This window comes from Aspergillus welwitschiae, assembly GCF_003344945.1.
Source record: "Aspergillus welwitschiae strain CBS 139.54b unplaced genomic scaffold BDQ94scaffold_38, whole genome shotgun sequence".
NCBI lineage: Eukaryota > Fungi > Ascomycota > Eurotiomycetes > Eurotiales > Aspergillaceae > Aspergillus > Aspergillus welwitschiae.
This window is the reverse complement of record NW_020798732.1, coordinates 145,343-164,932: the sequence shown is the minus strand read 5'-3', so window position 1 is coordinate 164,932 and position 19,590 is coordinate 145,343. Positions and strand designations below refer to the sequence as shown.

The following is a 19,590-nucleotide window of genomic DNA, read 5'->3' as shown; positions in this document are numbered from 1 at the left end:
AAAATTCTAAAATATATGCTTCTTTTGAGTTGGAGTTTCTATCTCTGTGGTTCATATGTCATCTCAGTGGAACTTTGGCAGTACTGCTCTTTTGAGAACATAGTAAGGGGTTGACATCTGGTATACGTAGATTCACTTCATAGGAAGACCTAGAGTAGGACATGACGACTTAGATCATTCCTTGCAGCCGAAAAAAGCATCCGTACTTTGGATCTCCTCAATAGTTTTACTACTAAGTACTACTATCGAGTACGAAGCTGGTCATGCTACCAGTAAAGGTCTGGGGTGATGCCTTGGCGATTAGATTCTTAAAAGGTTTCGGGACCAGAATATATATATATTGCCGATATCCGTGGCTGCAGGAGGTGCTATCAACGCACTTCCGTAAGACTAGAGACTACACTCCATGCTAATCCGTAATTCTGCAACCTATCTTCCTCTGTATCATTCCGATCAAGCGATGATCTTCATTTCTGGTCTGCAAGCAGACATCACTACCGGCGGGGGGGGGGGGGGGGGGGGGCGTTCCGCGGCCAACCGCCGTGCGGAAGGACATTCCGAAATGCCGCACTGGGGCATGAGTGGAAAGCCAATGTCGGGCCGCTGATTGCCAAAGATTGGGAGCGGCAGTGCGGGGAAAGCGAAAGCCAAAGTGCCCGGACTGGACCAGCCAAAGCTTGGACGTCTTGCTTGTCGGAAATGGAGCCGTGAGAAATGATGACGGCGGGTGGCTGTTTCCAGATCATATCCACCATCACCAGCCGAGGATTAGCTGCATTGCGGCCAGCACACTTATAAAGGGATCGCGTCGCTCACATTCTTCCCAGGAACTGAACAATCCACAGCATATCGTCTACATTACCAACATGGCCGTTCAGACGATTCTCATCGCCGCTGCAGCGGTCATCTACTTCCTGGTGCGGTACATGAACCGCACCGATGTGCCCAAGATCAAAGGCATCCCCGAAATCCCCGGCGTGCCTCTCTTTGGCAACCTCCTTCAACTGGGCACTCAGCATGCCGTCGTCGCCCGGAAATGGGCCAAGTCATTTGGGCCGGTGTTCCAAGTACGCATGGGCAATAAGGTAAGTATAATGCGATCGGAGATTCCATCAATAGCGGTTCCTGTTCCTGACCCGCCCACTTTTTTGCTTCTGTCCAGCGCGTTGTTTTCGCCAACAGCTTCGACTCGGTCCGCCAGCTCTGGATCAAAGACCAGTCCGCCCTCATCTCGCGTCCCACCTTCCACACTTTCCACAGCGTCGTATCCTCCTCGCAGGGCTTCACCATCGGTACCTCTCCCTGGGATGAATCCTGCAAGCGTCGTCGCAAGGCCGCTGCGACCGCGCTGAACCGCCCCGCCGTGCAGTCCTACATGCCCATCATCGACCTCGAATGCACCGCAAGTATCAAGGAGCTGTTCAAGGACAGCCAAAACGGTGCCCGCGATATCAACCCTAAAGCCTACTTCCAGCGTTTCGCCCTCAACACCAGTCTCACCCTCAACTACGGGTTCCGTATCGAGGGCAATGTGAACGATGAGCTGCTGCACGAGATCGTCAATGTCGAGCGTGGTGTCGCCAACTTCCGCAGTACCAGCAATAACTGGCAGGACTACATCCCCCTGCTTCGTATCTTCCCCAAGCAGAACCGCGAGGCGCAGGAGTTCCGCGAGCGTCGCGACAAGTATCTGAGCTATCTGCTGGAGATTCTCAAGGATCGTATTGCCAAGGGCACCGACAAGCCATGCATCACGGGTAACATTCTGAAGGACCCCGAGGCCAAGTTGAACGAAGGTGAGCACTGTCACGCGCTCCTCAATGAAGTATTTCTGACAATTACCAGCCGAGATCAAATCCATCTGCGTCACCATGGTGTCTGCCGGACTAGACACTGTCCCCGGTAACCTGGTCATGGGCATTGCATACCTGGCATCCGAGGACGGCCAGCGGATCCAGCAAAAGGCCTACGATGAAATCATGAAGGTCTACCCCAACGGCGACGCCTGGGAGAAGTGTTTGGTGGAGGAGAAGGTGCCCTACGTGAGCGCGCTGGTCCGCGAAACCCTCCGCTTCTGGACGGTCATTCCCATCTGCCTGCCCCGCGAGAGCACCAAGGATATCGAGTACAACGGCGCCACTATTCCTGCCGGAACGACCTTCTTCATGGTAAGTTTGCACCCTACCAGATCACGACGTGTGACTGCTAACCAGACCAGAACGCCTGGGCCGCCGACTACGACGAAGACCACTTCAAGATGCCGGAGAAGTTCATTCCCGAGCGCTATCTGGACGTGGGTGAGGGTTCAGGCACACCGCACTATGGCTATGGCGCTGGGTCGCGCATGTGTGCCGGCTCCCATTTGGCTAACCGCGAGCTCTTCACGGCTTACGTCCGGTTGATCACCGCGTTCACGATGCACCCATCGCGGGATCTGGCCGATCGGCCTATCTTGGATGCGCTCGAGTGCAATGAGATCCCGACGGGGTTGACGACGGAGCCCAAGCCATTCAAGGTGGGCTTTACGCCGAGGGATCCGACGAAGCTGCAGCAGTGGATTGCCGAGAGTGATGAGCGGACGAAGGATTTGTAAGAGTGGATGGTGACGACTTTTATGATTCTGGATGTATATACACAGTAGAATGTTCCACCACCTGTTATCTCTATCTCACTAGCTGCTACTATCATTCTCCGAGGCATTAGGGGTAAACACAGTGCGACTTTGTACGAAGGACACGTAGCGAGCACAGCAACCCATTGAACCCACTTTCAGCCGAGGAACTGCATCTTGTCCCACCGTAGCCCGGTCAGCCATCTCTTTGATTGACGAATAATAGCCAGAGAGACTCTCGTGCTAAAGAAATGGCTGCAAACTAGACTGCGGAACCCCGCCGTGGTGGCCGATCGGCGCTCCTTCACCGCCGCCATCCAATGATGCATCGCTGGATTTGCTGTCTCAGCAATATTCTTCCATCTTTCGATTCTGCCTTCTTTTCCCCTGGAGGACATCTCATCGCTGTTTTCCGGATATCCACCCATCAGGAACTTTTATCATATGGATGGCAATTCAATCGAGCCGTGGGAGAGACTCCCAACCGACGATCCCGGCGATCGGGACGAGACGCGACCGCGCAAACGCCGTCGCAAATACATCGCCAAAGCTTGGTACTGCTGCCCCCCCCCTCCCTTAGCTACTGGACAAATGTTCGTTGATGATCGCATCTAACTGAACCTCTAGCAATGAATGCAAGCGTCGCAAAATAAAATGTAACGGGCAGTCACCCTGCCAGCGATGTGGTCGCCAGCGCATCGACTGTGTGTACGAATCTCCGCCGCGAACAGAGAGCAGCACAGAAAACCAGTACGATAATCCTCTCCGATAAAGATGTAGAAAGAGAATTAATATGATCTAGTGAAACCCTTGACCGTCTGCTTATTCAAATGACAGCAATGCAAGAACAAATCACCACCCTCACCACCGCCGTCCACGCCTTGACGCAAAACACCCTCGTCTCACCGGCAACAGCACTACCGCGGTCGGACGTAGCATCTCAGCGACCTTTCCGGCGGCACTCCTCTATCAAGGAAAAAGAGTCTGTCTTTCAAGGCCCTACCACCTCGGCGTACAGTTTGGATCTAGCTAAATCTAGCCTCCAGCGTCGCGGCATCGTCGAGGAACATCCCGATGTCGCGGATGCTGAGGACGGCGACGTTGACGGCGACGAGGGTGGTCTCACCCAGGCCGATCCTTCTGCGATGATGTCAATGCCTGTGCCTGCGTCGCCGCCACGCACGCGCCATCATTCTACTGGTGATCCACTATGGACTATCGGGAAGAATGAAGCGTTGCGGTTGTGTCGCGTGTACGAGGAGGAAATGGGAGTCATGTATCCTGTGCTGGAGCTATCGCAGCTTTTGCACCAGGTGGAGTTGTTGTATGGGGCCGAGTCGTGGCCCCGGGTGCCCGTCGTTCAGGGCCCCGACGGTCCTGAACAGCTGGACAGGACGGATGTGCATATCCTGCGCCTGGTATTTGCCTGTGCGCTTACGGCTGAGGCAGCGGGGAGCAGTGCCCTGGCGATGAGTTTGTTCGAGAGTGTCCGAGAAGTGGCGGATAACTTCGTTTGGGGAGCGGCGGGGATCAAGAATATCATCTTTTTGACGTTGGTGGTGAGTACAACACATACCTTCTTTTCCTGAACGTGTGGCTAAATAGTTGTAGGCCATCTTCTACTTCCAAATCGACGAAGAAACCCTCGCCTGGCGCACCATCGGCATCGTCGAGCGCATGTGTCTCGAACGAGGCCTTCACCGCCGCGAAACCCTCAGCCAGCCATCCATCATCAAAGCAGGCAAAGACCGCGTCCTCCGACTCTTCTGGTCCATTTACATTCTCGATATTCGCTGGAGCTTCGGCACCGGCATGCCATTTTCCCTCGAAGACAGCGACATTGACCCGTGGTTACCTGAACCGGAGGAAAAGACGCCCTACCTGTGTGTCATGATTCGGTATAGTCGGATCGCGGCGAAAGTGTGGAAGTTCATTTCCGCCTTCAACAACACGAACGAGATTAAGAAAGAGGAGATGAATTACCTCGATTGGCAAGTGCAGCGATGGGCGGGCGATATTCCTCCCGTGTTGAGGATCGAGTCGCATCAGGGTCATAAGGACGAGGAGGAACCACGGAGCCTGCGTCGCTTACGGTCCCTGCTGTATTTGAGGGCGAACCAATTGCGCATGCTGATCCATCGACCTGTGCTGCACTCGGCGGCACATATCGCCAAGTACCCTGCGGAGTCGCAGACCGTGGTGGAGTTGGCGAAGGAGTCTATCCGATTCATCACCAATCTGAACGAGACAACAGATATCTATCGCTTGCAGCAGGTGACTTTTAATTGGTTTCTGGTGTCTGCTGTCGCGGTGGTGTTTCTAGCTGTCACGCAGGCACCCACTCAGTTCAGTACCACGTGCAAGGAGGAGTTTTACATGGCCCTGGAGCTGATCAAGGGCTTCTCGACCAGATCTTACATCTCGCTGCGGCTGTGGAAGTCCATTCGAAGCTTGAGGAAGCTGGGCCCACAACTGATGCATCGGCCGGTGCAGAGTCAGCCGGAGCCGGAGTGGAGAGGCGCCGCAGTGCCAGCGGAGAGAGGGGGTCTGGGCAACGTGGTGGAAGTCGCACCCAGCCAGTCAACAGGCACGCAGGAGCAGTCACCGCTAGACGGGGCGCAGATGACGCGCGAGCTAATGGAATGGTTCGAAGCGGTGGGGAATCTGGAGACGCAGATTATGGGCATGGCGCCTGAGGGATTTGATGCCGGGTGGCAGCGGTATGATTATGGGGAGGAGTTGTCGAGTGTGATGAAGGATTGTTTTTAAAATTTATCCTTCACTAAGTAGCATGTTCTAATATTCGAGAAGGCTATCCGGTTCATAACAGGTCGTTCCATCGTATATATCTCCAGCACTATCTATTCTAATTCATCCATCCCTGGAAAGCCGCAATTCCTTCCTTCAGCCTCTCCAAATCCTCGACCACCCAATCCGTCACCAGCATATTCCCCGGCTCATGCGCAAACACCAACCCATCAATCTTATCCCCGGCCGCCTCGATCGCCATCTGCGGCGTCACTCCACACGCCTAACCATCATCCCGCGTTAGCATAACCACATACACCTCATCAAAAAGTTTAAACAAAAAGCATCTTGCATACCCAAAAAACCGGCACCTCCCCATCCTTAAACTCAATCTTCTCCCCGAAATCCGGATCATGAATATTCCGAATGCCCAGACGCTTCACCGCATCCCAGCCCCAATCGACGGGCTCCCCGTGCGTGGCTAGATACGGGCGCGTGATGTCCCGCACCCGCTCGACCTCTGATTCGTGGTATGGACGCATGGACACGATGCATGTTGCGTTGGTGAAGATACCTGCAGGCAGGAGGGGCAATGACGTGCGGTACATGGACACGATGGTGTTGCTGAGTTGGTGCCGCGGGGTTAAGGGCGGGGTTGCATTGCACAGGGCGGCTTCGAAGCTGAAGGAGCACCCCAGGAGGAAGGCTGTGTAATTTTCGGCATTTGGGTCATCGGTGGACCACAGATCGAGGAGGTCGGGTTTGTTGGCCGCGATGCATTTGCCGTGCTTGTAGACTCGGTAGGATGGGCAGTCGGTGCGGATGTCGAAGTCGCGGTTCTGGATGCATGGCGTTGGGGTGATTTTGTGGGGGTTTCCCGGGATGCTGCTGATGCCTAGGAGGGGGCAGGATACTGGGTTGCGAAGACAGAGGTTGTGAAAGTCCTGGCTGTGTTTTTCTGGCAGAATGAGAAGGTTGGCTTGCAGGTTGTTCCCGGAGTAGCCCGCCGTGTTGGTGATGGTGTTTTGGCGGGCCAGAAGCCGCGTTTCCTGGCTGGATAGGGTTTCCGGTGTCTGGGTTATGGCCATCTTGGGGGGGTTTCCTGGATGGATGGATGGAGAGGGATTCTGGTCGTTGTTAGCGGTGGGTTGGAAGTGGTTAGGAGTAGGTTCAACATTTGAGTTAGCATATATAATCAATCACTTACTCACCGATACACCTGATAGCCTATCAATGGACTTGTATCTACCCCATATTTCCTCTCGTCCCTCTATCGGCAGGTGGGCTCCGATATCCGGGGATCAACGTGCTTGGGTCTCCACCAGCGTGATAAGCGTTGGAGGTCGAGTCTGCGGTTTCACCAATGAGCAGCTGCCAGATGATATCCTCCCGGGAATCTTAACTTTGCTTATCAGTCCATCGGCCCGATGGCTGACCCAGCGGAAGCACCAATGCTACTCGCCCCTCATCATAGATAGTACGCTTCCCGGTTTACTTGGCGGTGTTATCGATCCGTCGCCGCCTTCAGCGGTGGCCTGAGGGCTGGTCCATGGTTCTTAACCCCAGATCCTCCGCTGTTGACGTTTTCATCATTCTTCCCTCTCCCCCACATCCTCCCGGGTCTTCACAGCTGCTCATCCTCTCCATCATGACTATCGATCAGATGGATCCCGTCGTTGAGCGAAAATCGCTCGAGAAGCCAATTGAGCAGGCGTCTCCTGAAGAGACTGCCATTGGGGATATTGACGATGTCGTCCTCGACCCAGCGAAGGAGAAGAAGCTTCTCATGAAGCTCGATATGGCCTTTGTGCCCATTATCATGTTGACCTACCTGTCTTGCTTCCTCGACCGTAGTAACATCGGTGAATATCCCCCAATGCACGTTCCCCACGAGGATGGATATCGCTAATGATTTTTATTTCAGGTAATGTCAAGGTAGCTGGCATGCCTGAAGACATCCACGCCTCCGACAGCGAGTATTCTACCGCCGTGTCCATCTTCTACGCTACCTACGTGCTATTAGAGGCACCTTGGGCCGTGGCAATGAAAAAGCTCACTCCGCGGAATATCCTCACCGGTCTATGCATCATCTGGTCAATTACCACCGTGTTTACGGGCTTCATCCACAATGTCGCCTCGCTGTACGCAACACGGTTGATCCTCGGTGGCTGCGAAGCCGGACTCTTCCCGTGTCTAAACCTGTATTTGACCATGGTGTATCGTCGAGAAGAGCAAGCAAAGCGCGTCTCATACCTGATGAGCTGCGCTGCCATCTCCGGTGCCGTGGGAGGTCTACTCGCATATGCATTGTTGCACATGGACGGTGTAGGCGGCAAAGCCGGCTGGAGGTAAGCTACCCGTGTACCCCTCCCTATCACCCCATCAACACTTTCTAACAAAAACCACAAAGATGGGTCTACATCATCGAAGGACTCTTCAGTCTAGTGTGCGCCATCCTCATCTGGTTCGGTCTTCCCAACGACCCCAGCAACGCCTACTTCCTCACCGCCGAAGAGAAATACATGATGCGCGTGCGCAACGAACAACGCCGGAAGTACATGGGCAGTGAGCACTTCAGCTGGGAGGAGATGCGCATTGCTCTTCGTGATCCCAAGCTCATGTTCTCTGCCCTCACGCAGTTCTGTCAGGATATTCTCCTCTACGGATTCAGTACTTTCCTTCCTACTATCTTGGGGAGTCTGGGGTATAATAGCCTCATGAGTAATGTGCTCACGGTACCGGTGTATATCTGGGCTGCGATCGTGTTTATTGCTGTCGCGTTTTGCGCCGATCGCTTTGGGAGGTTTTCTATCGTATGCCTTTCTCCCTAAATCCTATCATATATTCATTACGGGATAACGTGTGTGCTAACAATGGGAACAGTTCATCCTAGCCACCAACATCTTCGGTATCGTCGGCTACATCCTCCTCCTGACTGTGTCCAACGACGCCGTCAAATACTTCGCTACTTACCTCTGCGGTGTGGCTGTCTACACCGGCGTCGGACTGAACGTCGCCTGGTTGAACGTCAACGTGGCGCCTCAGTACCGTCGTGCACTCGCCATTGGTCTCCAGCAGACAGTGGGTAACTGTGCCGGTATTGTAGCAGGCCAGGTTTATCGCACGTCGCCGTATGTACTAGGGAATGCCTTCTCGTTGGGGGCATTGGTGGTATCGCAGGTAATTGTCGCGCTTCATGCGGTCTATCTGAGACGGGAGAATAAGGTGAAAGAGGAGATTCTGGCGGGCGAAAAGGAGGATACGCGAAGAGTGAAGACAGGTGATGGCGAGGTGGAGTTCAGATACCATACTTAATATGTCTGTTTCATTTATCAATAATTTATTGCTCGTTCCAAAATATGTGTCCTGCAACAATATACCCTGAAAGCCGTTCAAGACATCCTAATTAACCAGCGACCTCACAACCTCATCCAAATCCTCATGCTCAATCCCCAATCTCTTATTCCACGACCCGCCAGACACCTGCTCCCAACTTCCATACGGCCCGTCCGGAAACCTCGCCAACGCAGCCGCTAAGAGCAGAGCCAGCACGGCCGAGAAATCACCACCCTTAAACCGCTCAGTACTCTCTTGAATAAGCGGTTCAAAGTCAACGTCAGTGACCTTCCATTCCTTGCCGGTGGCTTTTTCGAGAGCCCCGAGAATCTGCTTTTGCGTGACAGTGAATGACTCGACGTAGACGTATTGATTCCCAGTAGCCTCTGGGTTCTGCAAGACAGCGACTAGAGCACGGCCGATCTGAGCGAGGGTGCTGACTGAGGCCGGGATGGTGCCGTTGTCGTAGACGGTTGCTTCGTGCGATTGGAGGTTGAAGCCCAGGAAGCCGGTTTGGAGACCCTGTTGAAACAAATATATTAGCTTTCCTTCTTACTACGTAATACATAGCAAGGAATAGGTACTATAGGAGTCTGTCGTAAAGTCACTTACCCAATCAAAGAACGGCCCCGTTATGAGTGCAGTCCAACTCAGCCGATCTTGTTTCTCTTTAAGATAATCGACAACGGCTTTCTTGCCATCAAGAAGCGGGGCAAGCGCCCGGACACGTTCATCTGCGGTGTTATTACCGAATTCGCTGGGGATGAACCGTTTGACTCCTGCGGCGAGGGCAGCGTCGATGAGTTTCTGCTGGTTGGAAAAGCCGCCATTGCCTACAATGCTGATTACGGCATCTTGGCCCTTGAAGGCAGAGACGAGTGAGTCATGGCTGTAGTCTGATTTGATGACTTTGAGGCCGTCGGGGAAGGTGCTGGTAGATGAGTCTCTGGAGAGGACAGTGATGTTGAATGCGTTAGATGAAAGGAAGGCCTTGAGGACATGGGAGCCCAGGTTTCCTGCGGCCTAAGAGGGATTGTATGTTAATATGTGAAGGATAGGGAGGATGGTCTGAGTTCACTTACCCCGACGATTACCACGTTCTTCAGTGGGGATGTCATCTTGATGAGATGATTACGAGGCGTTTCGGTGGTTAAGTGGTTGGTAGTTTTGAAGAGATCTCGCTGAAAGTTCTTCAATTCCTGTACCGTTCTGCTGATCTAAATGGATTGTTGTCCTGTTCACCCAGCACTTATATACATTATGTTGTTTGATTAGATTGGTAAGCTTGAAATGATGCCATCTGGAAACTGCTTCCTAAATGTGCTTAGCCATGAGTACCCGGATATCACGCCATCTCCATTTATGACGGAATTGAGCGCGTTTTACAAATCGGCAGAGAACTGACATGTATAGTTCCGAGGGTTTAATGCTTCAGTCCGGGATCGTCTTACACTAAACCCTTTTAGGTGTAAAAGTGCGATTGGTCAGGAGGCAGCAGAGTGACAAATGCTGTGCATTACTACCACCACTAAGCAGACAAAGCACAATGCACAAAGACATAATGTATCAATCGAAAGCATATACCGTAAGCCAGAGGCACAACGTACCTCACTCTTGAGAGGACCGAAACCATTGAAGCTGGTGCAGGCACATTGCCACTGAACCTTATCCTTGGCATTCCGGCAGTAGTGTTGCAATTATTAAGCAACTGAGCTTATGAGTGGCCAGCAATGTAGCGGACATTGATGCGACTTTTCACCCAGCCTTCTGCTTGCCTGGGGCCCTCATGACTGCAATGGGACAGGATGATACGCCAAGAACTGACTCAGTCGAGAAGAACGGTCAAATCTCGAGGTGATCCCAATAACACCCCAAAGTTTCAAGCCACTAACATAGATTAAAGCGGGGTGCGCACGGTGTAAGCAGCGCGTAAGCCAGTCGGCCATCCTTATGCCAACGTCAGAACACTAATTCAATGTAGCGAATCAAATGTGACGAAACCAAGCCTTCTTGCGTGGCTTGTTCTCGGAGAGGATATGACTGCCCGGGGTACCGCAGAGACGTCAAATGGTCGTCGAAGCATGAAGCGAAAGGTCTGAATTCAGAGTCACTGTCTCCATCAAAGAAGGAACCTCCTATGAGCTGGTTCACTGAACCAGCGGAGAAACTACGTCTTGCTTTGCTGAGCGATCTGCGACCTCCGCTCGAGCGTAGTCAGTCCTCTACTAAGAGAGTAGAGCAATGCAAGACATCGGGCCGCTGCGATGGGAGAACAGACACACCCGATCATTCAACCACAAACAGCGATTCAGCACTTACGCTGCAGACTTCCGACGCCGAAACCACACCAGAGAGACAACATAATGCTAAGCTAACATCATCACTAACTGATTCCTCTACCAAGTTGCGAGCATACTATTTCTCTCATACATGCCGCCTCCTTTCCGGTTACGATTCGCCCACGAACCCACTGCGAGAATGGGTTGCACGGCTCTCAAATGAGCACCCCATAATCGAATCCTGCGTTTTCTCTATATTGGCTGCACATCTTTCGCAGCAGCAGCGTGAGATGACTATGCTGGCTGCAAGCCATCGTACAGCTGCGCTTGCGAGTCTTTCTGCTGGGATTGAAGCTCTAGACAAACGGCGGTTGTCACACCCACACGACAATGCCGGCTTTGTGCTGAAGAACAGCGAGTCTATGACTGCACTGCTTCTTGGGATTATCATGATCGGAAAGACTGCAGTATGTAGATTCCTACTGCTGATATAACCCTCACCAAACCTAACCCCTACCCAGTCATGGAATAATCCATCCTCACTTGGTTTGCACCACCTCGAGGCGGCAAGGACCATTTTCCAGACTTTATACTGCGAAAGCCATTTTCAATCTCCCTCGATCTCAGGTGCCCCGACCTCAGATCCAAGGCTTGCTCGAGACTTCTTTGTCGGAGCTTTGGTTTACTGGGAAGCACTGACCTCCTTCGTCGTAGACAACAGCACAGACGCAGCAGACTACCTTCTACGCTTCTGCGACGATGAAAACAGCGTGGCAAGTGTCCATCCTTGGAGCGGGGTCTCGCCCAAACTGTTCATATCCATGTCAAAGATCGGCTCCCTAGCACGACAGGCGCACCATTTACGGCGGGCATCAGCTTCGCCACAGCGCATGCAGAAAGACCGACGCGAACTTTTATCGCAAGGAAAGCATCTGGAAGAGCTGGTATGTCAGTACGATTCACCCCCTCAAGGACAGTTCCTTAGTACAGGTGATCCATCTACGCCTGTCGACGATTTTCAATTTCTAGGATACGCCTATGCTCTATCAATTATGCTTGAGCTGTGTCGAACATTTCCCGAGTTACTACGCCCAGACCAACGAATGCCGGATTATGATACCCAAAGAAAACATCTGAATACACTGGCCATCACTATTCTGACATTAATTGCCAAGATTCCAGAAACCTCTGGCACAAGGGCGATTCAAATGCCTGTTCTTGTGATAGCGGGGAGTACTCTTCAGTTCCAGCGGATTGAAGACATGCATGTCGACATGGAAGTATTTCCGGATGGTGCTTCGGACCTAACTCATGCACCTGAACGAGTCGATATACAGTTCTGGCGTCTATTTGTTGATTCTAGACTCGACAAGATGGCGTCCTACATGGGGTTAGACACAGTGCACCGGGCGTGTAGGATTGTGAGAGAAACTTGGGCTCGGGCAGACCGGTTATTGACCAACAGCCCACTTCACGGTCAAGCTCCGATTGTGCATTGGATTGATGTGATGATTGATAATGGCTTAGAGACTCTTATAGGATGACGGACTGTCATCATGGACCACGAAGCCGAGACGTCACCCACCATATTTCCTCCCTCTAACCTGCCACCATCTTTAGTCGACTTCCAATAATTACAGGCCTCCTCTTTAATCTGGACCCAGCAAATCATTTTTAGTTCCGTCCCTTGGGGATGAAAGTTAAGGTTGTAGTGGGAGAAGGGGCAGTACTACGTCACGGCTGATGGATGACGCCATGAGTGACGAGGCCTGTATTTATCCCTTGCCCTACCTACTTAGACAGCAGGTCCATTTCAGTTCAACAAAGACATAATTCCTTTCCAACCACTCCAAAAAATAATCTAAATCTTGTATTATTCCAAATCCTACGTTTGAATCCCCAACAATACTACCATGGGCCTGTGCATGTCTCTCATGGGCCGCAACCGGCGGCGCTACCCTAGCATGGGTATGGGCGGTGGCTACGGGTATCCTCCCCCGCGCCCGCACTACGGTGGTGGCGGGGGCATGCCGATGCATTCCTACGGAAGACCACACGGTCCTCCTGGTGGTGGCTTTGGTGGTCGGAGAGGAGGAGGGTTTGGGCCGCCTGGTGGGAGAGGGGGATTTGGCGGGGGACGAAGAGGGAGATGGTAGATTCGAGGATAAGGTATGTGGATGGTGATTGGGTGATCTGTTAATTCTTCTGTGCTGACAATTGTTTATACAGCTACAGTTGGCTTAAGGAATAAGAGGATGTATAAACGGGGGTTCCGGACTACTGGTGTACAATGCGGAGTTTGGAGTTACTCGGTGATCGGCTGCTTTTGTGGCGAACGGCAGTCACGTTCTTTTAGAACGAAGTGCTTATTAGATCATTTTTCCAATATTATTTGATGTGGCCGAGGGCATCAATTGTTCGAGATTCTGATGTACCGGCCTAATGCTGGCATATAATGTCCTGGACACTGGACTATTCGGGCTGAACCTGCCGCTCCGATATTCTGTGTCTTGAATAGTGAATGCTTCTTTCAGCTGTGCAAGAAGAATGGCATATATTTGTTACAAAATTATGGCCTATACAGCAACATACCTAGGCCTCGATGGCTCTCATGAACGCTGGGCTCTCGTAGCCCTCCACGACCTTGGCGATCGGGATGTAGTGTGCCTCTGGGAGTTGGTTTTGCAGCTGACGGACGTAGTGTTGGGCAACCTTGAGCCACAGCGCTTTCTCACGCTGGCTGGCCTCGGATCCCTGCCAGACCCACAGCCTGTTGCCGACATCGTAGAGGAATACGTCGTTTCCAACCAAGTCAGATTTGCTCACACGCTGGCCATCTTTGACCAGGTCGAAGGTGAGTGTGCCGGACGAGTCACTCAGTCTAAAGAGCTTGCGTGACCGCACATCGCTGCCCTCGTCCGTGCGTTTGGCAAAACGCCCCGGTCGCGGAGCCTGGAATGTGGCCGGGTCGGCCTCCTTGCCTCCCAGCAAGTCCACAATGACCCTGGAGCGCGACTCGAGCTGGGACAGAACCTCGACATCAATATGCTTAGCCAGCGTCATATCATTGACCACCTGCGCAGCCTTGGCCTTTTCCATGGGGCTGCAGTTCTTTCCCTGCCAGACCCAGATCTTATCACCTTTGTCCAAGACGAACACATCGTTCTCGTCCAGGCTTTGCCAGGTGGGCTCCACCTCGTGCACGATAATCGAGCGACCCACAGTGGGATGCTTGAATACGCGAAGCAAGGTCAGGATCTCCTTGGGTGCTTCAGGCTCGACGTGGTGGAATCCTGATCGCACGCCGCCCGACCGGATGGAGATGTGCCGGAACAGTCCCAGGAATTCCTCTGATGGCTCCTGTTCAATCTCGCGATGCTGCGTCGCGGTGCCATGCAGAAATTCATCCAGCTCGACCGTCTTGTAAGCGGCTGTACCGGCTTCATCCTGGGCGGTCTTACTGCCCAGCCAGAAGAAGATGTCATGACCCAGCTTGTCCCCCACCTTGTACGAATGCAGGACAATGTAGCTATCCCCGTTGTAGAATTCGCCCGTCCGCTCCTTGGGCCATGGTATAACCTCGAAGTTCTCAATCCTCCACACGAACAGGCCCGGCTCCTGGCCGATGGATCCGTTGTTCCAAGCGGGCTCGGTAGCGGCGGAGTTGTACTTGACACGGTGGTCAAGGTCGGAACCGATCAATTCGACATTGCTGTCTTTGATGTCATATTCTTTGGGGTGGACGAGTCCTTCGTGAGGGGGCATGCTGTCGGTGAGAGAAGTGGTAGCTGATAATAGAGACTGGCTAATAAGATGTGTGTTGAGGGGATGTCCTGCAGCTGCTGCTTCTGCGGGGTCCGGCAGAATCGGCGGGGGAAGCGCAGGCGGTGAACTCAGGGGGGATCGCCCTTATGCTTGCCCGATGTGGGGTGCTGGATCCCAGCCCCAACCAGTTGCCCCGTTGGGATGTCATCAACATTCCACAGGGTCGTTTCTTGATATGGGGACTTCACTGGACAGGGTAGCGTTCGCGTGGTCGTTCAATCATACGTCCGCTGTTCCGGTTGAGCCAATGCTCTTTCCCCATCGATGACGGTCCACCAATGTCTATGCCCACTTACAGCCTGCAATACAACCTCCCACGCTCCTTAGGAATCGAAGATTCAGTAGAGGTGTGCTCTGCTGCATTTGCATGTTACAGGTTGAGCTGCACAAGTTTTTGAACAGGTAGTTGCACTCACGCCCCTGGCTCTTTTTCCTCGCAATGGTGGAACACTTGCTCACGATGCGTTTCCTATACCCCAGCTTCAAGAGCTGGCTAACCAAGATTATGCGTCTACTCCACTTTAGTTGCCTGCGAGGGACATCTGTGACGCATCCATCATTACGACAAGCAGCAGGGGAACTGAAACCATCATGGAGATTATATTGAACTTTCTACCGCTCGATCTGCAAACTCACCATCGCAACTCTAGCTAGCCACTAAACTGGCAGCACACCAGCTGATGCTTATTCGATCTTGCCACACTCTGAAACAGGCAGATGCACCAGGTACATAAGGCAGCCGATGAAGTATAGGAAAACTCCGGGGAATCACCTCAAGCACATAAAGTACCGTTGCTGTCTCCAGAATTTCCGCAATACACTGGAACGGAATGCCTTGTGCAGATCACTCGTCATCTGCCTGTCCCTTGCAGCCCTCCCACTGCACTGGCCACGTAGAATATGGATCGGTCCATTTCAGTCAATTGGAATGTGCTGCGCACGCATTCCTCCCATACAATCAGTAGTTTGGACTGTCTTCCTTTCACTTTCCTAGAATCATGTTGGTTTCCTTGCCCCAACCCAGTGCCGTCCAATGAATGCTCGAGCTCTTCGAGAGATACGTTTCCATAAACCCCGCGTGCCCCCAGCAGTACTCCAAACTTCCAATTCAGCCTATTTTTGCGTGCTGGGCCATCACCTGCACATATCTCCAGATCATGGCGTACCCCTTGATTGGTAGGGTGGAAACGAGTTTTATCCACATAAGCTCTTTGGCGGACACGCAAAGTAACTCAATGCACGATGATCCTCTACCACATTCAGAGCCTGACGCGTGCTACGCACTATCTAAGTACTACATGTCGCGGACCAGGGGAGATTCACCTTACAGGGATGATCGACTGAAACCAAGGTCGATCTACTTTTAGATATGTCCGGTAGACATGGCCCCCATTGAGAACGAACTACATATAGTCCCCTGTGACTATAAATCGGCAAACGGAGGGGGTACTACAGCAGATTCATCAAAAGCGAACCACGTCAATCGGACTCAGGACATGGATGAGTACCTGCTGAAAAATGACCTGGAGTTCACGCCAGATGGACAATATGTCCGGTGGGCAAAGGGCAACAAGAATCATCCTCGCAACTGGAGCGCAACCCGCAAGGTGTACGACATTGGATTGATCTTTCTGCTGGATCTCTTTGTGTATGTGTTGACACCTCAATGTTGGTGCACTGCTAACAGACACAGGACCGCTACGAGTACTGCTGGGGTATGTTCCTCATCCAACAGTGTGGCCTTTCTAATGACCATAGACATCGGCGGCTTCAGAGGCTCAAAGTGAATACAATATTGGAAATACTTTGTGCACCTTTTGCTTTGTGACATTGTACGTTCTTCCAGACTTCTGATAGTACCTGACTGACCTCATAGATTCCTCATGGGGCAGGTTGTCGGCGCGATTGTCTTCCCTCCGTGGTCCGAGTGCTTTGGACGCAAAAAGCTATATTTTATCAGCAGCACCGGTAGTGCGGTGTGTTGCCTAATAATTGGGCTTGTTCATTCATTAGTCGCCGTGGTCATCTGTCGCATCATCGGTGGCTTCTTGAGTGCTATTCCATACACTGTTGGCAGCGGCAGCAATGAGGACATGTTCAACTCCCGATCTCGCATCTGGACCACTTTCCTCTGGACCATTGCCTCGAACGTCGGTCTTCTAATCGGCCCAATCATCAGCATCCTTGTTGTTGAAATCCTACACTGGTATGTCTTCTGATCCGTTTCGCGAGACAAGCTCTGACTGAGTAGGCGCTGGGTGTTTTACATATATACGATCATCCTGGCTGTCATGAGCGCGTTCTTCCTGCTCATCCGGGAATCACGGCCCGCCCTGCTCCTGGCCAAAGAGGTCTCACGCATCCGCCACGAAACGGGCCACGACAGCCTCCAGCCTCTTAATCACGATCACTCCCCCGACCTCCGCACCTTCGTCAAGGTCTCGCTGTTCCGACCCCTGCAGCTCTTCTTCGGTGAGCTTCTCATCTTCACGATGGCCATGATGATCGCGTTCTCCTTCGCTTTGGTCTATATCTTCACCGAGGCACTCCAGCCTATCTACGAGAGCATGGGTTTCACTCCATCAGCTGCCGCTCTCCCTTTCCTCGCCGTGGGTGTTGGTGTTTGTTTCAGCACTCTCACTCGCATCCTCGACTTTCGAATCATCGACGCCAAACACGCAGCCTCCGAGCCCGTCAAACCAGAAGATAAACTGACCGGACTGGCCATTGGGGCTCCTGCCTTTGCGATTGGGCTCTGGTGGTTCGCATGGACGATTCCCCCGCGGGCAGAAGATATCCACTGGATTGTCCCTACGATCTCCCTGGTGTTGATTGGATATGCCTTGAATGAATTCGACACCGTTCTATACGGCTATCTGGCCGATAGTTATCTGAGCTATTCAGCAAGTGGCACAGCGGCGGTGCAATTGGTCCGAGCAGGGATGTCGGGGGCATTTCCGCTCTTCACGCGGCAGATGTTTGACGGGCTAGGAGCGAATGTCGCAGCTTCATTGTTGGCGGCATTGGCAACGGTGTTCTGTAGTGTGCCGTTATTGTTTGTGTTTTATGGGGAGCGGATCCGCGCGAAGAGCCGGTTCGCGAAGCATAGTTTGGAGGTTCAGGAGCAATTTGTCAAGCAGGGTTAAAAAGCGTTGCCGTCGTGTACTTGGTTCCCAAGTCTGTGTATCTCCATGACCTAAGACAGTCTGGGCGTTCAGGAGTGCAATACTGTTGATCAACTTTAGATGAGAGATTTAGATTTGTCAATCACACTCAATATTAGCACCACCGTAAGTCGATATGTAAAACAACATAGCATATATCACTCTCATTATGTCGGAATTACATTATCCATAACAACCCACCATTACAACCTCACATCACACAGACTCCACTTACAACCCCAAAGCCGTCAAAATGGCCTTTCCGACCCCAGTCGCACTAGCCGGGTTCTGACCGGTAATCACTGCACCACCGAGCTCAGCAACCTGCGACACGACCACCTTCTCAGCCCACGGCTGCTCAGCCTTGACAAACGTAGCTCCCACGCGCTTCACCTCATCCTCCAACATAAACGGCATGATAGAGCTCAACTGCACCTGATCCTCCTCGGTATTCGAGAACGCAGTGACCTCGGCACCCTTCAGCAACGCGGTTCCGGAGGGCGTAGTAGCGTTCACCAGCACCGCGGGACCATGGCACACAGCTGCGACGGGCTTCTTAGCCACAGCGAAGGCCTGGATAAGGGCCAGGGAGGTCTTGTCGCTGTAGAGGTCGTACATGGCTATACCATTCTCAGCATTTCGCTCTCTCTCTATATGGAGGGAAGTAGTAGGGTATGAAGGAATACATACGTCCATGACCACCAACGTAGAAGATGGCATCGAATTCAGAAACCCGGGACACAACATCCGACAGCTTGACGGTGTTGGTCCAGAGGGATTCCTGCTCCTTGAGGAATTTCTGGGACACAGGGTCCTCCTTGAACATTTCAATGGAGCCCGGGTCCAGTGGGGCTTTGCCGCCGGCCGGGGAGGCGATTACGAGCTCGGTCTTGGAGTGGAGGACATCCCAGGGGTGGGCGAATTCGGGCTATAGAATTGTGATCATGTTAGTGGTGAGGGTATACGGGTTGAGAAGGGAAGGAGGAGGGACGTACCAGGAACCAGCCGGTGGGTTCGTTGTTGGCATTGTGGTGGTCGTGGGAGCTGAGGACGACGAGGACTTTGGGGGCCATTATGATTGTATTGTTATCTTGTTAATTGAATGTCAATTGAGGGGTATGAAGTCTGCTACTTTGTGAGGAAAGGGATCGTATTTAAAAGGTCCATGGCGGGGTTTCATCATAACACTAAACAGGCGAAGCTCTGGTGGGGGTGAGTGCTGAATAATCACTGAGGGGCATAGGAGACTTTCCCCCGAAGGGACTAGCGTCAGGCATCGATCCCTGAAGGGTTTATCATTCAGTTGGCTTCGATCCTGGTCGGCGGTTTTCTATTGCTTCAAATCAAGGCATGCTGGTGCATTTGAGTGCTGCTACTGGCTGCGGAGACAGTATGCTTATGTCCGGCTAAGATTGATAATCCTGTCAGCATTTTAGTGCGAGGACCCGGTTGTCTATCTCTCCATTTGTCCGGGTGACCGCAATAGTCTGATGGGCTGTGGGACTAGCTCGCTGATCGGATTGCCTCGATACGGAGTATAGATAGAGTATCTTAACGGAGTCGGGTCGATGTATGGTCGCGTAAGAATTACTTCATGACTGACTCGAGCAATTTAGCACGGCGGTTC

General features: G+C 52.5%; 9 protein-coding genes across 9 annotated transcripts; 5 read left to right on the top strand and 4 right to left on the bottom strand.

Annotated features, from left to right (window-relative positions):
* The first annotated feature begins 716 nt into the window (after window positions 1-716).
* On the top strand, window positions 717-2,680 carry BDQ94DRAFT_150850 (cytochrome P450). The gene is made up of 4 exons (XM_026767661.1): window positions 717-1,085; window positions 1,163-1,796; window positions 1,846-2,168; window positions 2,219-2,680. Exons 1-4 carry the CDS (start codon window positions 867-869, stop codon window positions 2,591-2,593), a joined length of 1,551 nt encoding a protein of 516 aa, XP_026622268.1. The 5' UTR covers window positions 717-866; the 3' UTR covers window positions 2,594-2,680.
* A 296-nt stretch (window positions 2,681-2,976) lies between these two features.
* BDQ94DRAFT_150849 (putative C6 transcription factor) lies at window positions 2,977-5,385 on the top strand. The gene is made up of 4 exons (XM_026767660.1): window positions 2,977-3,165; window positions 3,239-3,361; window positions 3,414-4,170; window positions 4,223-5,385. Exons 1-4 carry the CDS (start codon window positions 3,056-3,058, stop codon window positions 5,378-5,380), a joined length of 2,148 nt encoding a protein of 715 aa, XP_026622267.1. The 5' UTR covers window positions 2,977-3,055; the 3' UTR covers window positions 5,381-5,385.
* BDQ94DRAFT_150848 (DUF1445 domain protein) lies at window positions 5,386-6,513 on the bottom strand. Its single transcript, XM_026767659.1, has 2 exons — window positions 5,716-6,513; window positions 5,386-5,642 (listed from the first exon to the last, which is right to left on the bottom strand). Exons 1-2 carry the CDS (start codon window positions 6,445-6,447, stop codon window positions 5,478-5,480), a joined length of 897 nt encoding a protein of 298 aa, XP_026622266.1. The 5' UTR covers window positions 6,448-6,513; the 3' UTR covers window positions 5,386-5,477.
* Window positions 6,514-7,007: 494 nt separating this feature from the next.
* On the top strand, window positions 7,008-8,674 carry BDQ94DRAFT_162202 (allantoate permease family MFS transporter; the record flags this gene model as incomplete). The annotated part of the gene is made up of 4 exons (XM_026769504.1): window positions 7,008-7,221; window positions 7,284-7,707; window positions 7,770-8,172; window positions 8,243-8,674. The coding sequence occupies 4 exons, from the start codon at window positions 7,008-7,010 to the stop codon at window positions 8,672-8,674; spliced, it is 1,473 nt and encodes a 490-aa protein (XP_026622265.1).
* On the bottom strand, window positions 8,664-9,959 carry BDQ94DRAFT_150845 (aromatic alcohol reductase). The gene is made up of 3 exons (XM_026767658.1): window positions 9,778-9,959; window positions 9,308-9,718; window positions 8,664-9,217 (listed from the first exon to the last, which is right to left on the bottom strand). The coding sequence occupies exons 1-3, from the start codon at window positions 9,811-9,813 to the stop codon at window positions 8,762-8,764; spliced, it is 903 nt and encodes a 300-aa protein (XP_026622264.1). The 5' UTR covers window positions 9,814-9,959; the 3' UTR covers window positions 8,664-8,761.
* Window positions 9,960-10,485: 526 nt separating this feature from the next.
* BDQ94DRAFT_182491 (Zn(II)2Cys6 transcription factor) lies at window positions 10,486-12,728 on the top strand. Its single transcript, XM_026774162.1, has 4 exons — window positions 10,486-10,549; window positions 10,599-10,624; window positions 10,677-11,441; window positions 11,496-12,728. Exons 1-4 carry the CDS (start codon window positions 10,501-10,503, stop codon window positions 12,516-12,518), a joined length of 1,863 nt encoding a protein of 620 aa, XP_026622263.1. The 5' UTR covers window positions 10,486-10,500; the 3' UTR covers window positions 12,519-12,728.
* Window positions 12,729-13,304: 576 nt separating this feature from the next.
* On the bottom strand, window positions 13,305-14,794 carry BDQ94DRAFT_150842 (gelsolin family protein). Its single transcript, XM_026767657.1, has one exon. The coding sequence runs from the start codon at window positions 14,737-14,739 to the stop codon at window positions 13,567-13,569; it is 1,173 nt and encodes a 390-aa protein (XP_026622262.1). The 5' UTR covers window positions 14,740-14,794; the 3' UTR covers window positions 13,305-13,566.
* A 1,387-nt stretch (window positions 14,795-16,181) lies between these two features.
* BDQ94DRAFT_162198 (MFS general substrate transporter) lies at window positions 16,182-17,945 on the top strand (the record flags this gene model as incomplete). Its single annotated transcript, XM_026769503.1, has 4 exons — window positions 16,182-16,447; window positions 16,487-16,582; window positions 16,676-17,005; window positions 17,051-17,945. The coding sequence occupies 4 exons, from the start codon at window positions 16,182-16,184 to the stop codon at window positions 17,943-17,945; spliced, it is 1,587 nt and encodes a 528-aa protein (XP_026622261.1).
* Window positions 17,877-19,135, bottom strand: BDQ94DRAFT_150839 (type 1 glutamine amidotransferase domain-containing protein). Its single transcript, XM_026767656.1, has 3 exons — window positions 18,959-19,135; window positions 18,654-18,891; window positions 17,877-18,583 (listed from the first exon to the last, which is right to left on the bottom strand). Exons 1-3 carry the CDS (start codon window positions 19,034-19,036, stop codon window positions 18,195-18,197), a joined length of 705 nt encoding a protein of 234 aa, XP_026622260.1. The 5' UTR covers window positions 19,037-19,135; the 3' UTR covers window positions 17,877-18,194.
* Window positions 19,136-19,590: the final 455 nt, after the last annotated feature.

What these genes read in the sequence shown, in the direction of transcription:
- BDQ94DRAFT_150850 (XM_026767661.1), top strand. Translation starts at nt 867, where the DNA reads ATGGCCGTTCAGACGATTCTCATCGCCGCTGCAGCGGTCATCTACTTC. An exon ending in AAGTACGCATGGGCAATAAG is followed by an intron (nt 1,086 to 1,162) that starts GTAAGTATAATG and finishes GCTTCTGTCCAG; the next exon opens with CGCGTTGTTTTCGCCAACAG. An exon ending in CCGGAACGACCTTCTTCATG is followed by an intron (nt 2,169 to 2,218) that starts GTAAGTTTGCAC and finishes TAACCAGACCAG; the next exon opens with AACGCCTGGGCCGCCGACTA.
- BDQ94DRAFT_150849 (XM_026767660.1), top strand. Translation starts at nt 3,056, where the DNA reads ATGGATGGCAATTCAATCGAGCCGTGGGAGAGACTCCCAACCGACGAT. An exon ending in GAGAGCAGCACAGAAAACCA is followed by an intron (nt 3,362 to 3,413) that starts GTACGATAATCC and finishes AATATGATCTAG; the next exon opens with TGAAACCCTTGACCGTCTGC. An exon ending in TCATCTTTTTGACGTTGGTG is followed by an intron (nt 4,171 to 4,222) that starts GTGAGTACAACA and finishes AAATAGTTGTAG; the next exon opens with GCCATCTTCTACTTCCAAAT.
- BDQ94DRAFT_150848 (XM_026767659.1), bottom strand. Translation starts at nt 6,447, where the DNA reads ATGGCCATAACCCAGACACCGGAAACCCTATCCAGCCAGGAAACGCGG. An exon ending in GGGAGGTGCCGGTTTTTTGG is followed by an intron (nt 5,643 to 5,715) that starts GTATGCAAGATG and finishes GATGATGGTTAG; the next exon opens with GCGTGTGGAGTGACGCCGCA.
- BDQ94DRAFT_150845 (XM_026767658.1), bottom strand. Translation starts at nt 9,813, where the DNA reads ATGACATCCCCACTGAAGAACGTGGTAATCGTCGGG. An exon ending in AGAACGTGGTAATCGTCGGG is followed by an intron (nt 9,719 to 9,777) that starts GTAAGTGAACTC and finishes AATCCCTCTTAG; the next exon opens with GCCGCAGGAAACCTGGGCTC. An exon ending in CGGGGCCGTTCTTTGATTGG is followed by an intron (nt 9,218 to 9,307) that starts GTAAGTGACTTT and finishes TTGTTTCAACAG; the next exon opens with GGTCTCCAAACCGGCTTCCT.
- BDQ94DRAFT_182491 (XM_026774162.1), top strand. Translation starts at nt 10,501, where the DNA reads ATGATACGCCAAGAACTGACTCAGTCGAGAAGAACGGTCAAATCTCGA. An exon ending in AAGAACGGTCAAATCTCGAG is followed by an intron (nt 10,550 to 10,598) that starts GTGATCCCAATA and finishes CATAGATTAAAG; the next exon opens with CGGGGTGCGCACGGTGTAAG. An exon ending in GCGCACGGTGTAAGCAGCGC is followed by an intron (nt 10,625 to 10,676) that starts GTAAGCCAGTCG and finishes AATTCAATGTAG; the next exon opens with CGAATCAAATGTGACGAAAC.
- BDQ94DRAFT_150842 (XM_026767657.1), bottom strand. Translation starts at nt 14,739, where the DNA reads ATGCCCCCTCACGAAGGACTCGTCCACCCCAAAGAATATGACATCAAA.
- BDQ94DRAFT_150839 (XM_026767656.1), bottom strand. Translation starts at nt 19,036, where the DNA reads ATGGCCCCCAAAGTCCTCGTCGTCCTCAGCTCCCACGACCACCACAAT. An exon ending in AACCCACCGGCTGGTTCCTG is followed by an intron (nt 18,892 to 18,958) that starts GTACGTCCCTCC and finishes ACAATTCTATAG; the next exon opens with CCCGAATTCGCCCACCCCTG. An exon ending in CTACGTTGGTGGTCATGGAC is followed by an intron (nt 18,584 to 18,653) that starts GTATGTATTCCT and finishes AGAATGGTATAG; the next exon opens with CCATGTACGACCTCTACAGC.